Source organism: Indicator indicator, chromosome 19 (assembly GCF_027791375.1).
Source record: "Indicator indicator isolate 239-I01 chromosome 19, UM_Iind_1.1, whole genome shotgun sequence".
Lineage (NCBI taxonomy): Eukaryota > Metazoa > Chordata > Aves > Piciformes > Indicatoridae > Indicator > Indicator indicator.
Window position 1 is genome coordinate 7659873 of NC_072028.1, and position 13630 is coordinate 7673502.

Here is a 13630-nt window from a genome sequence, read left to right on the forward strand (position 1 = left end):
CTAAGATGTGCCCCTTTGATATTAACTGAAGCAATAGCCATTTACAGAAATACTTTTCAGAACCCCATTGTCTTAATCCCTGTGCCTTCTGCTTTTTTGTTTCTTATTTTTGCTCCTGCCCTTCTGTTTTTAATTTGAGGTAGTCCATGGACAACAATAAAGTGGAACAGAGCAGTTGTGCCCAGTCTCAGAAAAGGGGAACTTTGTAAAAATAAGGAGGCTTTTAAAGACGAAGGTGAAAGGAACATCAAAGACACTATAGGCTTTTGAAGGATAGCTGGAAACATCATCAGAGAGGCAGAGTAGGTGCACATCTGCGTCAGAAAAGAATAGCTAAAATGCAAAAAAGAGAGCAGCAGAGCTAAGGAGGTTATTAAAACCAAGTTGTTGCATTCAGAGAAGAAAATCGAAAGAACCAGAAGCACTGATCCATTAAATACAAACCACAGCAGAGGTGGTTATAAAACCAGACCAAGGGACAACTGAGAGATGCATAACATGTACAAATAAATGCTTATTCAAGCAACAGGAGGTCCACTGAGAAATCTGTGGATCTAACACGGAGTCCAAGCACTCAGAACACAAGTGAAAGTACAGGTTCCGAGAGCCCCATCTCTTTCCAAAGCAAGACTGGCTATGCTTCAACCACTCCTGAGAGGCTTGGGTTTATTTTAGTGGAGGCAAATGAGACTAAATGTTTGCTAATTGAAAAAGGAATAAAAAGATCTATTGTATGGCCAGCCAAAAGCTTTCCAAAGATGCTGAACAGATGCTTGCTGAGATTTGTTTTTATTGGTGCCATGGATGAAGTGGGCTTCCAAGCCTTTTTTCACTGCCCATTGATTGGAGATGACAACAGGAGCAAGCAAAGGATCTGCACTGACAGCCCAGTAAACCACGGTCTGAAACCTACAACGTCTGAATCAAGTTGCACCGGGGAGGTGTAAGTGGGATATTAGAGGAAACTTCTTCACTGAAAGAGTTCTCAAACACTGGAATGGGCTCCCCAGGGAGATGGTTGAATCTGCATCCCTAAAAGTGTTTTAGAAGTCATAGATGTGTAGTGCCGAGGTTTAGCACCGGACTTGGTAGAGTTAGAGAATCGTTGGACTCAATAATCTTAAAAGTCCTTTCCAACCAAAATCATTCTACGATTCTGTGAACACCTACAGCCTTCAGTCTCGGAGAAGAGGTATTGCCTCGACACCCCTAGATAGCTCCAGCGGGTAGACCCTGAAACCCACTTCTCCTGCACTACGACACTTAAACCTGGCGCAATGCCTAGAAACTTGGCTGGGAAGTGCCCGAACTTTCCTTTGAGCGCTTCCATACGGGAGAACGGCACCGTTTCCCGGGGAAAAACTTTTTTTTTTTTTTTTTTTTTTTAAATAAAATAAAATAAAAGGCATAAATGCAACGTGCCAGCGTGACATCAGCGCTTCGACAGCCGAGACAAGCCCCCTCACGGAAATGACCGCGACCGGCTCCGGGACACTGCGGCCCCAAGGCGGGGTTTGGTGGCGTCCGGAGGCAGAGCCCAGCACCGCGCCCCGCGCCCCGCTCCGCGCCGCCATGCCGGGGCTGCTGGCCGCCGTGCTGCTGTTGGTGCTGCTCGGGGCACGCCGGGCGGCGGCTCCCGTCTCCTGGGTCCCGCTGAAGCGCTGGGCTCTTGGCTGCCTCCTGCTTTTTCACGGCGCCTGGAGGCAGCGGGCGGCCGGCGCAGTTCCCGCGGAGTCTCGGCGGCCGCGGCCGCTCCGCCCCGACCCCCACGTGAGTGTCCCGCCGCTTTCCCGGCACCCCCAGGCTTGGCGTCTCCTTCTCTGGCGCCCGCTTTTGTGACACTCTCTTCATAATGCTTCTGTCTCCCCCAGCCCTGGCATTCCCTTGTTCCCTTGGGACCCCATCCCCAGCATCTTCTCCCCCATCCCTGGAAATCCCATCTTCTGAGACCCTATCCCCGGTATCCCTATCACCCAGCCCCTGGGACCTTCAGCTCCTGGGACCCTTGTTCCTCACACAACCCCTGTTCCCCTTGGACCTGTACCCCGATCAACCCACACCATCTCCGTCTGCAAAATGCATATCCCTCAGGAATGTGCACCTGTCTGTATCCCCTACACCCCAGAACCCTGCATCCCCATGAGACCTTCATCCCTCTGGTACCCCATCCCCTGTATCCTGGGTGCCTGACATACTCTACCACCCAACTCTTGAAACATCAGAACCCACATCCTTCTCCCCACCTTAAAAGCATCCCAGTGAGGGCAGGGTGGGACTGTCACCGTGGCTGACCCTTGCAGGGAGAAGAGTTAACGCTAATCAGAGCAGCTGATGTTGATGGGAAAAGGCAGATACACTATGGGCCATGAGAGCCTTTTATTTTAGCACACTTAGTGAATGGAATTTAATTTTGCAGGTGTATTTGTCAGGTTAAAAACTAATAAACCCTCTATCTACAACCTGTACCTTGCCTGTGTTCATGGCCCATCCTGTCAAATACCATGCCTAACGGGGAGATTTGGGTGGGCTTGCCTGTGTTCCTTGGTGAGAAGGGGAAGCAGAGAGACAGGATTTCCCTCGATTTTCCTTGCCTCACCGAGATGCTAGCTGAAATTTTGGATCCTAAGTAATTGATGTGAAAAATCAACCTCTTGCTAACATTTTCTGGAGCCTTCTGGGAATTCTTAACTCATATTATTTAACAAGCGCATTGAGGCTTCAGCTTATCCTTTAAATAAAGAAGCTCTTTTCTCTTGCATTTCCTTTCTACTAATTAAACTGCTGCTTGGAGCATTTTGAAGTGTTTTTGCAGTCTTGGCTGGATTTGCTAGGGCAAAAGTGACACCAGCTTCCACATCAAACTGACATCCAGGGTGGTTTGAGGCAAAATTGAGAGGTCTGTGCTTTCCTCTCTCTTCCTCCAGGCAGCAACAGTGGAACCACCCTTATGAAAGAGGTACAAAAACACATCTGGAAAACACTTCCAGAAGTGATGTCTCTGAATTTTTATGTTGGCATCCAGCAGAATCGCTCTGAGTGTATTTCCAGATTCTGTGCCCTCAATACCACAACCCCTCCCACCCCTCATAATTGCACACATAAGGACAGTAACAATCTGACATTTTTGGGCATTTTATGATGGATAATTTTCCAGAAGCAGAACTTCATCTGTGCCCAAAAATGCATTCCTGAATCTTGATCTCCGTGTCCCAGCTTATAAAACTTCCCTGTGAGCAAGTTCTGCAGAAACACGTGAAAATGTACATCTGAATTTGAAGTTGTGAACTTCTGTACCTAATAGTTACTGAGATGTGTAGTGTTAAGTGGACCTAGACCAGGCCAACTGCTAATTGATTAAGTGCTGAATTTCTTATGATTTACTATCTTTTTGTTCCATTTTAGTTCTGTTTCCCCTAAGTATTAGTTGTGATACATACAACTTGGAGCTAGCCAGGGAAGCAGACATGATTGTAGCTCCATTTCATCCTCACAGACATCCCTTTTGAGGACACATTTCATAAAATTTGGTCAAGGGAACTGCTTGTTGCAAATTAATCATCTTAATTCGGAATAATATTTCACCTTGTCCAAGCCTATCATGCAGTAATTACATTCTCTCTCTAAAACAGCTTCTCGTCTGCTTCCTCTCTGCTTCCTGATAAGGAAATGGCAAAAAAACCCAAAAAACAAAACCAAAAAGGAAAAGAAAAATGCTTTTGTGTCAATGTATGATGTGATTGTTGTTTGCCTAAATGTTGTGGGTCTCAGTCATTTTCTGAGCATGTGGACTGTCCATTCTTACAAATGAGGCTTCACTGCTGCTGGCAAAACTCTCTGGCTGTTTGCTGATTGCCTGCTGTTAAATATTAAAAGTAAAAGCAAAATCTGACTCCTGAGAAGAAACATACGGAAAACAAAGAATTACTACCTTCTGCCCCTCTTTTCCTGCCTCCAGCTGGAGCTGAGGTCCATTTCCCTTTCCCTTTCCCTTTCCCCAGGCTCTTGATTCAGTTTATTTCACCGGCTTTGCAGAGACCAACAAAACCTTTGTGATTGCTCGTCTTGCAAAACGTCCCAACGGGATCTGTGAGATGTGGCTCTTCCTGAGGGTGGATGGAATAGGAGAGTTTGAAGTAAGTGGTGGGTATAGGATGAAAATCAAGAGTGGAGTTTAACTCCTACTTTGAACCATTGTTAGAATTCCAGGCAAAAAAATAATCACAGAACGGTTGCCTGTAGGAAGAGACCCGTAGAGATGATCTAGTCCAACCCTCCTGCTAAAAAGCAGGGTCACCCAGAGCAAGTTGCCCAGGGCTGGGGCTAGGGGGGTTTGTTATCTCTCCAGAGAAAGAGTCTCCACAACCTCTCTGAGCAGCTTGCTCCAGGGTTCCATCACCCTCAGAGCACAGAATTTTCTTCTCATCTTCAGATGGAAGCAGTTGACAGCTTTAGGAAACAGGACATATTTTTCAAAGAGCAGCTGAAGAATTTTGGGAGCTTGCAGGTGCTAGAATTATAAATCAATTTAGAGTTCCATCAAATTCAGTCTAAAAATAAATTTACCCCCGAAGCCCTGCAACAGCTTGGCTGTAAGTTTGACAGTTGTGAATGCAAGGAGCTGAGCTCTTGCAGTGGCCTCCCTTCACACGATTCAGTTGTGTTATCTGAAGCAATAATGTGTTATAATTCAGGTGGCTTAGATGCAACTTTCTCTAGTAACCAGACAGAAGGTAGAACTGAAAAGCCAATTCAACCAAATGTCATGCAGAGGACCATCAGAGCAGGAATTCACCCACATTGCATCCTCACTATTGAATTAAGCAAATGTTTCCCTGAAATGTCTTTCTAGCACCCACAACATCCGAACATGATGGTGAGTGATGAATCTGAGGAGTTCTGGAGTGGAGGAGGGCTCACTATTGAATACTTAGAGCCCCAAACACGCTGGAAAATAAACTTTGATGGATTACTCAGGTATTGCAGCACTTTCATTTATCTATACACAAGACCAAGGTTTTTTGAACTCTATCTGGAAGTCTGTTCAACCAACTTGAACCAAAAGCTATCTGGTAACAAGTGTTTATTTATTTGCATGGAATGAAAATACAGCTCGTGATAGATACCACTGCCAATGTACCTTAGCACACAAGAGTGTGATTCTTCACCAGTGTCTCCTGTTGCATCCATTTCCCAACATGTAAGAGACATTTAGGAGCGATACAAAATTATAATCCTTTGCCTTGCAGAAAAGGACCCTACCGACAGCAGTGGAGTGAGGAGGAAGGACGACTTGTACCAGTTAAATTCTGTTTTCAGTAAGAGTGCTTCACATTTGCTTTGGGGGGCATGTACAGTGAGTTCCTGGTTAGAAAGCTTATTACTATTTTCCAAGGGTCATGCACAACATATGAAACCCTTGCCTCTCCTTTCTCTTTCTGTTTGTGGGCTCTATTTGTCTGATAAAACATGAATTTGCTGTTAGAGTAGCACCACATTGCTGAAGGTATGCTGCATTCTCTCCTATGAAGAAAGCCTGAGAGAACCAGAGCTGTAGAGTCTTGAAAAGAGAAGGCTGAGATGGGATCTTATCAATGTCTATAAATATCTGAGGGGTGGGTGTCAAGATGAAGGGGCCAGTCTCTTTTTGCTGCTGCCCAGTGATAGGGCAAGGAACAACAGGTACAAGCTAGAACACAGGAGGTTCCATCTCAACACGAGGAGGCACTTCTTTATGGTGAGGGTGATGGAGCACTGGAGCAGGATGCCCAGAGTGGCTGTGGTGTCTCCTTCTGTGGAGGCTTTCAAAACCCACCTGGATGAGTTGCTGTGTGACTTGCCCTAGGTGATCCTGTTTTGGCAGGGGGGTTGGACTCAATGATCTCTGGAGGTTCCTTCCAACCCCTAACACTCTGTGATTCTGTGATTTGCACCTCTGAGCGGACTACATGAGAGAAAGCAGCATGCTTTCACTTAGCCCTGCTCTACCAGCTTCCCTTCCTATGGGATTTGTTGACCCTTGAGGGCTGTTGCTGCTCTTCTCAGTTTCCTTTTTTTTTACTTCCTTGACAAGTAGTCACACATTCAAAATGGCAAAAATGGGAATTTTCCAATAATGTTAAAGTACAAAAGTTGTCACTGTTAGAGTAGCAAGTGCACAACTTGACCTAGTATGACCTGGAAGCTAACAGTGCCTTTTATTTTTTACCCTCTTTTCCTAGTTGGGACAACTTCACAGAAGTCTTTAACTTTAATGTTGACGGTCACCCCAGCACCTTTGCACGGGCTATTGCCCAGGAGCCATGGACAATTGAGTTCTTCCAAAGGGTCAAAAAGTAAGAGACAAGATGAACTTCTGTGGTTAATAGTAACTTTTCTACAGATCTCTTCAGGGTCTGTCATGTGTTGTTGTAGGTGATTTTAGAAGGTGAGTTTAGCTGGAAGTGAGCTAATGAAGCATATGGCTCCTATCAGGTATCTCCTGATTTCATTACCACACCAGAACTGGCAGTCTCTAAGGAGGATCCGGCACACAACATGTCTGGGTGGGAGGGACCTGCCCACAGTTTTAGTCTGTGAAACCCTGAGCGTTATGAATATTTCTTATTTTTTTTTTAATTCCTAACAAGCTGATTTAGGTTATTTCTAATTCAATGATACAAGTATATCTAAGCAAAGAGCTCAATATTATCATGTGGAAGTAGAGCTGAAGTGGATGTGTAATGATTACACAAGCTTCAGAGAGCTGAAAACATGAGAGGAAAATATGAGAATCAATAATAGAAGCAGAAAATATGTATACCAGTAGTGTGTGGTCTGTGGTGATGATATCTGCTGACTTAGTTCAGCAGTTTCTCAGACAAAGGGCATCTTTACAGTCTGTCAGGGTGGGAATTTGTTGCTGTTTCATTCTCAGGTGTCTCATAGATGTCACGTAGCAGTAACTGGGAAATGTAAAAATGATTGCTAATGTGTAAAATCTGGCATAGCCATGAGCCAGATGCTCTGAAACCTCTCCCTTTTTTGGGGTTATAAATCTTACCAGATTGACATTGGGGCTGCCTTGATTTTACCTTGTTGATTTTGCCTGCTGACTCTTTGCTTTCTCGCAGACAAAGGGACCAACATTTCCGGCACGAGCAGTGGGGTCAGGCTGTTGGAGAAATTGAGATAAATCATGAGAAAACTGAACTTTCCCTCAAAGGTGTCCGGAGCCACTCTTATGGTAACAACACCAGAAATAATTCACGCATTTGGCTGCCTTCACTGTAGCTGGTACTGGTAGGACAGAAGGCCTAAAGATTAGCTTTAAAAATAACCAATTTTATGCCTTGGCACGAAGTTAAGACGTTTCAGAGGCAATACCGTTACTGTTTTAGGGACATGCACATCCTTACTGTGTTAGCAGTCAGTGGATATTTCTTTATCCAAAGTTAATGTCAAAGCAGGTGCTACTAGATGACATTTTCCAGCAATGAGGATCTTGAAGTTGAGTGATTTTTGTTCTTTTTTGCAGGTGTGCGGGACTGGTCGGAGATTTACCGTTACGTCATGCTTTTGGCACGCTTTGAAGTAGGCACTAACAGAGCAATGTGCTACTCAACTATGAAAATGGAGATGTTTCTGAGCTTATGAGCTAGATTTAAATAACCCAGAACTAAGGCATCCACAGTGTGCAATCAGAAGTGCTAACTGGTGCCATAATTAGCACACATTGATGCTCTCAAAAGCAGAATCATGTGTGTAAAAACTGAGATTTTGCTACACTGGTTGAACCAAAAGTTGTTTTGATAACTTGAAACTGTTTTTGTTTTTGTTTTTTGGTTTTTTAAACTTTTTAATATAAATTTAAGTAGGCAGTTTTACAGGATAGATTCTCAGCTGCCTCAAATACCCAGCACTCAGCTGAGCTAAAGCAGTGCCATCACACTAATGGAGATCCTGAGGTGTCTGAAGGCATCCTGAGCCTTCATGACAGCAGTCGGCAAATATTTCTGCCTGTGCTGAGCTCTAATTCTCTCCTTTGCTGTTGTGGCTGTGCTGGAGGAGAGTCAGCACTGTGGCTGCTGGGAGCACACAGCCTGGGGAAATGCTAAATGCTGGCCTGAGAAGCTGGCATGCAACCCGAACAGATGCTCCTGAAAAGGCATTTCCTTTGCCAACACAGGCGTGAAGAAATTTAAACTCTCTGTTATAGGCAGAATTACAGGAGTTAAGACTGAGTTCAGAATAAAAGCTTTTTCCCCAGCATGAAGACACACCTTGGAAAATCCCACAGCCTTGCAGATCCAGGAGCTGCTGTGATTTAACATCAGCCTGTGTGCCTTTTAATAAGACTCTGCTTTTGCGCTGTAATCTGTGTAATCAGGTGGTAAGCTCTCCCTTCATCGTTATTCAGGGCTTAAAATGACTGCTGCTTTCCCCCTCCTAATTAAAAGCCATCTGGCTGTTTATTAAGAAGGAATTGAAATTTATTGCCAATTGAAGGTTGGAGTCCTCATACCCTAAGTGCTTTGCCTGTAGAACATCACAGCGTAGGCTCATATTTGGCTCAGAGCAGCCCAAGTGGAGCATCAAAGGATTCAAACTCAAGGATGGAAGACAAATTAATAAAGCTATAAGATTCCAGTTCCTTCTTATTTAACAGTTTTCCTCTGTGCTGCTCTCAGGTATAGGAGAATGCAGGTTAGAAGAGATGTCTGGTCAAAACAAGGCTGACCATCAGTTTTGAATATGGCTAGCTGATATCAGCATGTGTTTCTTCCCTCCTCCTCTTCTGTCTTCTTGCTGTGGACTTTCTGTTGTCTTAATATCCTTACTTTGTCCTTACTGTGTTGAGTTTATATTCTTGAACTCTCAGCCAGATTTTCATGAAAGATCTATTGAGAAGATTTAAAAGTATAAACTCATAGCACATTGCATAGCCTGAGTTAGAGCCAGTGTCTTCTTAGTCAGGCCAGTGTTTGACCCACAGAAATGAGTCTGCACAAATCAGGCTGCTTTTTCTTTCTTGCTCTCTTACAGGATGGGACTGCAGCACATTTAACAGTCATTAATATGCCAGCTACCACAACTAAGTAAGTAAACCAAGGAAGTTTATGCTAAAAATATAGATGTGGCAGAAGCTGCTCTGCAGGATGTGTATATGCACATTCTTGCTTTGAACCTGTACAGCCCAATTTCCATCCACACCCTCTTGCTCTCCACCCAATTTTCCATCTGCAGCTGGTCACAAGGACAGCTTTTACCTTCAGTCTCTTCCTTTCCATTGCATTACTGCTTGGCTGATACAGATGCCTAGATGATTTAGAGATACAAATTGAGCACTTCCAGCTGTTTAAGAAGATGTGTCCACATGTAGTGGGGCTTACAAAAGGAGCCCTGCCTTGCTGACTGATGCTTTCTGCATCCAGAAGCCTAAAGACCATTGTTGATGGTCATGTGATCAAATGGGACCAAGTGACCTCTCTGTCCCACCTGCCCACCACAATCCATCCTGCAAGCTTCATCTTTCTTGCATGCTTGGCTTCCCCCACTCATCATTTGCAATATCCCACAATGTAACTTTTTCCTTTATTCCTGCTGCTACCCAGGGATGAAGGCTGTGCTCAGGACTGAGCTCCTCTGGCAGGTCAATGTGCTGGCCCATTTGAACTTTGGTTGGACTTTAAATCTGCTCCATTTCTTTCCCCTGCAGCCTCACTGTTGGTTATGTCTTTTTCCCTGATGGGAGGAAGGCTGGGATTGAGTGGTCCAACGCCTCACTGGCTGAGATGGCTGATGATGGTGTCATCAGGGAGGAATATGGAGTGACTTTTACTGCTGGTAAGCTAAATGTGGCCCAACTACATCTGCCTTCAGCTTTTTGGCATGCAATTAATTTAGTGGAGGAAAGGCTAGTCAGTGAAATTCCATGTGATCCTTGGAGCATATCTGAGAGTTAAATGCATGGTTGTACACTGAGACATTTACTTCTAGGCTTAAGTAACACTATATGTATAGGGTGTCAAAATGTTTGTTGTGAGGTAGATTCAGCTGCTCTGGAACTATGACTTGATCAAAGAGTTAATTCACAAAGCAGACAGGAAAACTATTGCTCTGTAGAGAACTATTGCTCTTTAGAAAAGTATAAGAAGAAACCATACGCTAAAATAATAGTTCTTGAGGTTTTTTTGAGATAAAATCCTCCTGAAGGTTGCAGACATTCTTCCCTTATTTGCTCTTATCAAAAGGTGGCAAGTACTTTGAAGTTTCTGCAAGGCTGGACAAGCAGGCTTGCCCTGTGGTGTATAATGGCCTGACTGGAAGAGGTGTTTTCCACGAGTGCATTGCAGATTTCCAGCTGAATGGGTTGACTCAAGGCTGGGGCTTGGCTGAATTTTATTACAGGTAAAATGACACCAGGCAAGAGGTAAAAAAATTCCCATCCTCCTGTATTGATCTTTGTGGCTGCAGCTCCATAGATAGTTGAAGCATAAATGCAGAGGGTTTTTTTTTGTTTGATACAAAGAAATTACATTCATACATACATACAGACATTAAATACATAGTGCTTCATGTGTTTATTAAATTGACAAACACTGTATGCATTGTTTGAAAAAGAATAATTGTGCAAGTACTTCATCCTTGCACACAAAACCATGGGCACTTATTTGGCTGTTTGTTCTGTAGGTTTCTGTAGGATTTTCTATAGGTCTCCACATAGGTTTGGGTTGGTGGAGGATCCATTCTGGAGCCTCTTATTTAGGCTGTGTGTCATATTATGAAAATAATGAGACCTTTACCCCAACCAGCACACTAAACTTCTGCAGTTTGAGGTTTGCTCACCCAAGCATGTGTCAGACTAGAGCACAGAACAGATCAGAAAATCAGTACAAGAATGCCTTGACAAAGTGTGCGCTTCACAGTGGGGTCCTGTTTCTCCTGCCACTTGATTGTTTCAGTCTTTTTCTTGAGCCTTTTCCTTACTGAGTCTTTTCTCTCATGAGAAAAAGGCAAGTTTGGTTGTTTACATTCAGTTTGCTTTTTAAAATAAACATTAATTCTTGGCTGTCAGAGGAAATGCCATCTATGACTTGCAGGAGATTGAGAGCTCAGCTTCTTCTGAAAAGCCATTTGCATTTAAAGTGCCTAAAATAGGCCATTAAAGTGCCAAACACCTGCTGGTTGAACTGGAAAGCTGTGGCCTGTAGCTGCTGCCAGGTGCCTGCTCCACTCCCCTCACTGACTGTCAAAACCTGCATAGGGAGGAAATCACCCAGCATGGAAAGCCTCAGCTAAAACCCAAACAAGGCATCTTCTGCAAGTCCAGACAACCCTGGTGTTTCTAGATCTGCCCCAGAAAGGTTTCATTTGGCAATGCTGACACAATTCCTGTAGTCTCCCACCTCATATCTGCTTCCAAATCAAAGCCATGTTAGAGATTAAAGGGTGAGTGTCTGGTTCTTCCTCCTCACCATAGGATGCTAAATCAGCATCATTGCTCTTCTTACAGGGATGAAGCTGCCCAGCTAGTTCCAAACTTGCAGCTTGGTTCAACAGCCAAAGGACGTGACCTTTCTTCCTGGCACCCTACAACCAACAGCTCTCCCCCGTGAGCATTCTCAAGCTTGTCTCAGTGGCATTAGCAAGCAGCAGCTCGCACAAAAAAAAATATTCTCTGCAAAATGCTCCATTTTGAATGTGGAACTCAGGATGCTGTGGAGGTCGAGGGTATTAAAGGATTTAGAGAGAAATGAGATATGATTTTAGTTGTGCAGCTCTTAGTGGCTGCTCACTATGGTGGTCTGGAGGCAATTTAAAGGAGCCCTCTGGACAGCTGATTGCAGGGAGAGCACACTGGGAGGGATCATTCTATGCTCTGTCTTCTATTTTTCCCCAACTGCCAGCTGCTCCCCACAGTGAAGACCAGGATGCTGGGCTATGTGGAACTCCAACCTGATTTTGCAGTTTCTCTGCTCTGTCAGATTTGTTTTTGAAATAAAAGCTCTATCTTTCTGAACTCTGTGGTTGTTTTAGTCATTAAAACATGGGGAAAAGCCATTACAGGAAACCAGGCTGATTCAATAGTTTTGTCTGTGCCTGTATGAGAGCTGAAATGGAAGAACTGGGAGAAAGCACATCTAAATGAGGTGTCCTCTAGGAATATCATTAATGGCCAATGAAATAAGTGGTGCAAACACGTTTTTCCCTTGTCTGAAGAGTCTGGTAGTCTGATTTAGAAGGTGTTCTGAATTTCTCATCATTCACTTGAACTTAGATCACAACATCCATGTTAGTCACTGGCGGCTGCTGGCCCAAGGTGGCCTTCGCTGTGTTCCCTACATTGGTGCATCTTGCCATGAAGTACTGAAAATTAAACATGTGAAGAAAAACTTGGAAGGTCTGGGAAGAAAGAATTAAGGAAAGATGCCACTTTCTCTATAGCAGGCAGCACTGCTGTGCAACTGCTGGGAGCATCATAAGCTTATGCTGTTTGTAATAGTACCTCCACTCCATGTAAGAAGGTAGTGGAATCTGGGTGTGTAAATATATCTGGGTGTGCGTTGCTGCCTTGCTTGGCACTGGAGGAGACTAGAGTAGAATTTAAAGACTTTCTCCTTTTTGAGACAGTTCTTACACTTATTACTGTATCAGTGTTATATGCAGAATAGATGCATGAGTGTAAAATTACTCAGCCTATATCACATCAGTGACTGCATGATCGGATTTGGGATGCACTACTGAGCAAAGCCTGAGATGATGCAAGCTCTTCAGTAGGGTAAAGAGAATCCCCTCTCCCTAATTTTTAATGTTGTCTCTGCTCTGTGTTTGTGCCTGTGAGCTGTACCCCACCAAAAGCAGAGGTCTGTGGGGCCAGTGCTGTTCTCTGCATGCACCTCTGTCAATGGTCAGGGCTGGGCTGGCTGCTAAATGAGTGACAGATGCTCTCTGTGAACAACTCTCCCTTCCCAAAGGGAAGAGAAAGGGAATAAGGGAGAAAAAGACTGATGAGCTGGGAAAGAAACTAGCCCAGCTGGAATGGAAATAAGGACAATGAAATGAAATAGATATAAACCAATATCAAACCCAACCCCTGATGACAATGTTATCTCATCATCACTGATGCTGGAGGCAGGCACTGGGGAAGTTCCAGACTGGACTCAGCAGCAGATGAGAACTGGTTCCAAGAACTGGATTCTGGAAGTGGATTCAGGCACACACAGATCAGGATCAAAGAGCGTGTAAAAACTGAGCTGAGAAGTCAAATCACTGACCAGAATTAGTTCTGCTCTAGCTCAAACCAGAGCAGCTGAAACTGTCAGCTGAATGTGCAAAGCAGACACATGATCACATTTCTTTTGGGATAGTCACTGGTTCAGAGCTTTGGGTGTTAGCTGGACTGATCTTAGAAATTCTTCTCTAAGTTACAGTGGTATAAAGAAACACACTCCTGTGATTCTTGCACAAACATAAAGATGTCCTAAATCTTCCATACACTGGTTATCTCAATGCACCAAACCAAAAATTTAGAGAGCTCCTAAATTACCCAAGACAATGGTAGGTTGACAGAAGGGATCAGCCTTCTGCCTCTTTTTACACATAAGAAATCAGTCAAATAGGTAATTTTAGAAAGGTTAGAAAAAATAGTGGT

At 44.1% G+C, this 13630-nt stretch overlaps 1 protein-coding gene across 1 annotated transcript; it reads left to right on the top strand.

Annotated features, from left to right (window-relative positions):
- Window positions 1-1470: 1470 nt before the first annotated feature.
- On the top strand, window positions 1471-11919 carry LOC128973231 (uncharacterized). The gene is made up of 11 exons (XM_054389486.1): window positions 1471-1770; window positions 3999-4133; window positions 4850-4974; window positions 5247-5315; window positions 6219-6332; window positions 7110-7222; window positions 7514-7569; window positions 9022-9074; window positions 9695-9822; window positions 10230-10386; window positions 11492-11919. The coding sequence occupies exons 1-11, from the start codon at window positions 1471-1473 to the stop codon at window positions 11592-11594; spliced, it is 1353 nt and encodes a 450-aa protein (XP_054245461.1). The 3' UTR covers window positions 11595-11919.
- Window positions 11920-13630: the final 1711 nt, after the last annotated feature.

Bases quoted from the DNA above. Each gene is read 5' to 3' on its own strand.
- LOC128973231 (XM_054389486.1), top strand. From the start codon at position 1,471: ATGACCGCGACCGGCTCCGGGACACTGCGGCCCCAAGGCGGGGTTTGG. The intron at 6,333-7,109 runs GTAAGAGACAAG...GCTTTCTCGCAG, and splicing joins TTCTTCCAAAGGGTCAAAAA to ACAAAGGGACCAACATTTCC. The intron at 9,075-9,694 runs GTAAGTAAACCA...TTTCCCCTGCAG, and splicing joins ATGCCAGCTACCACAACTAA to CCTCACTGTTGGTTATGTCT.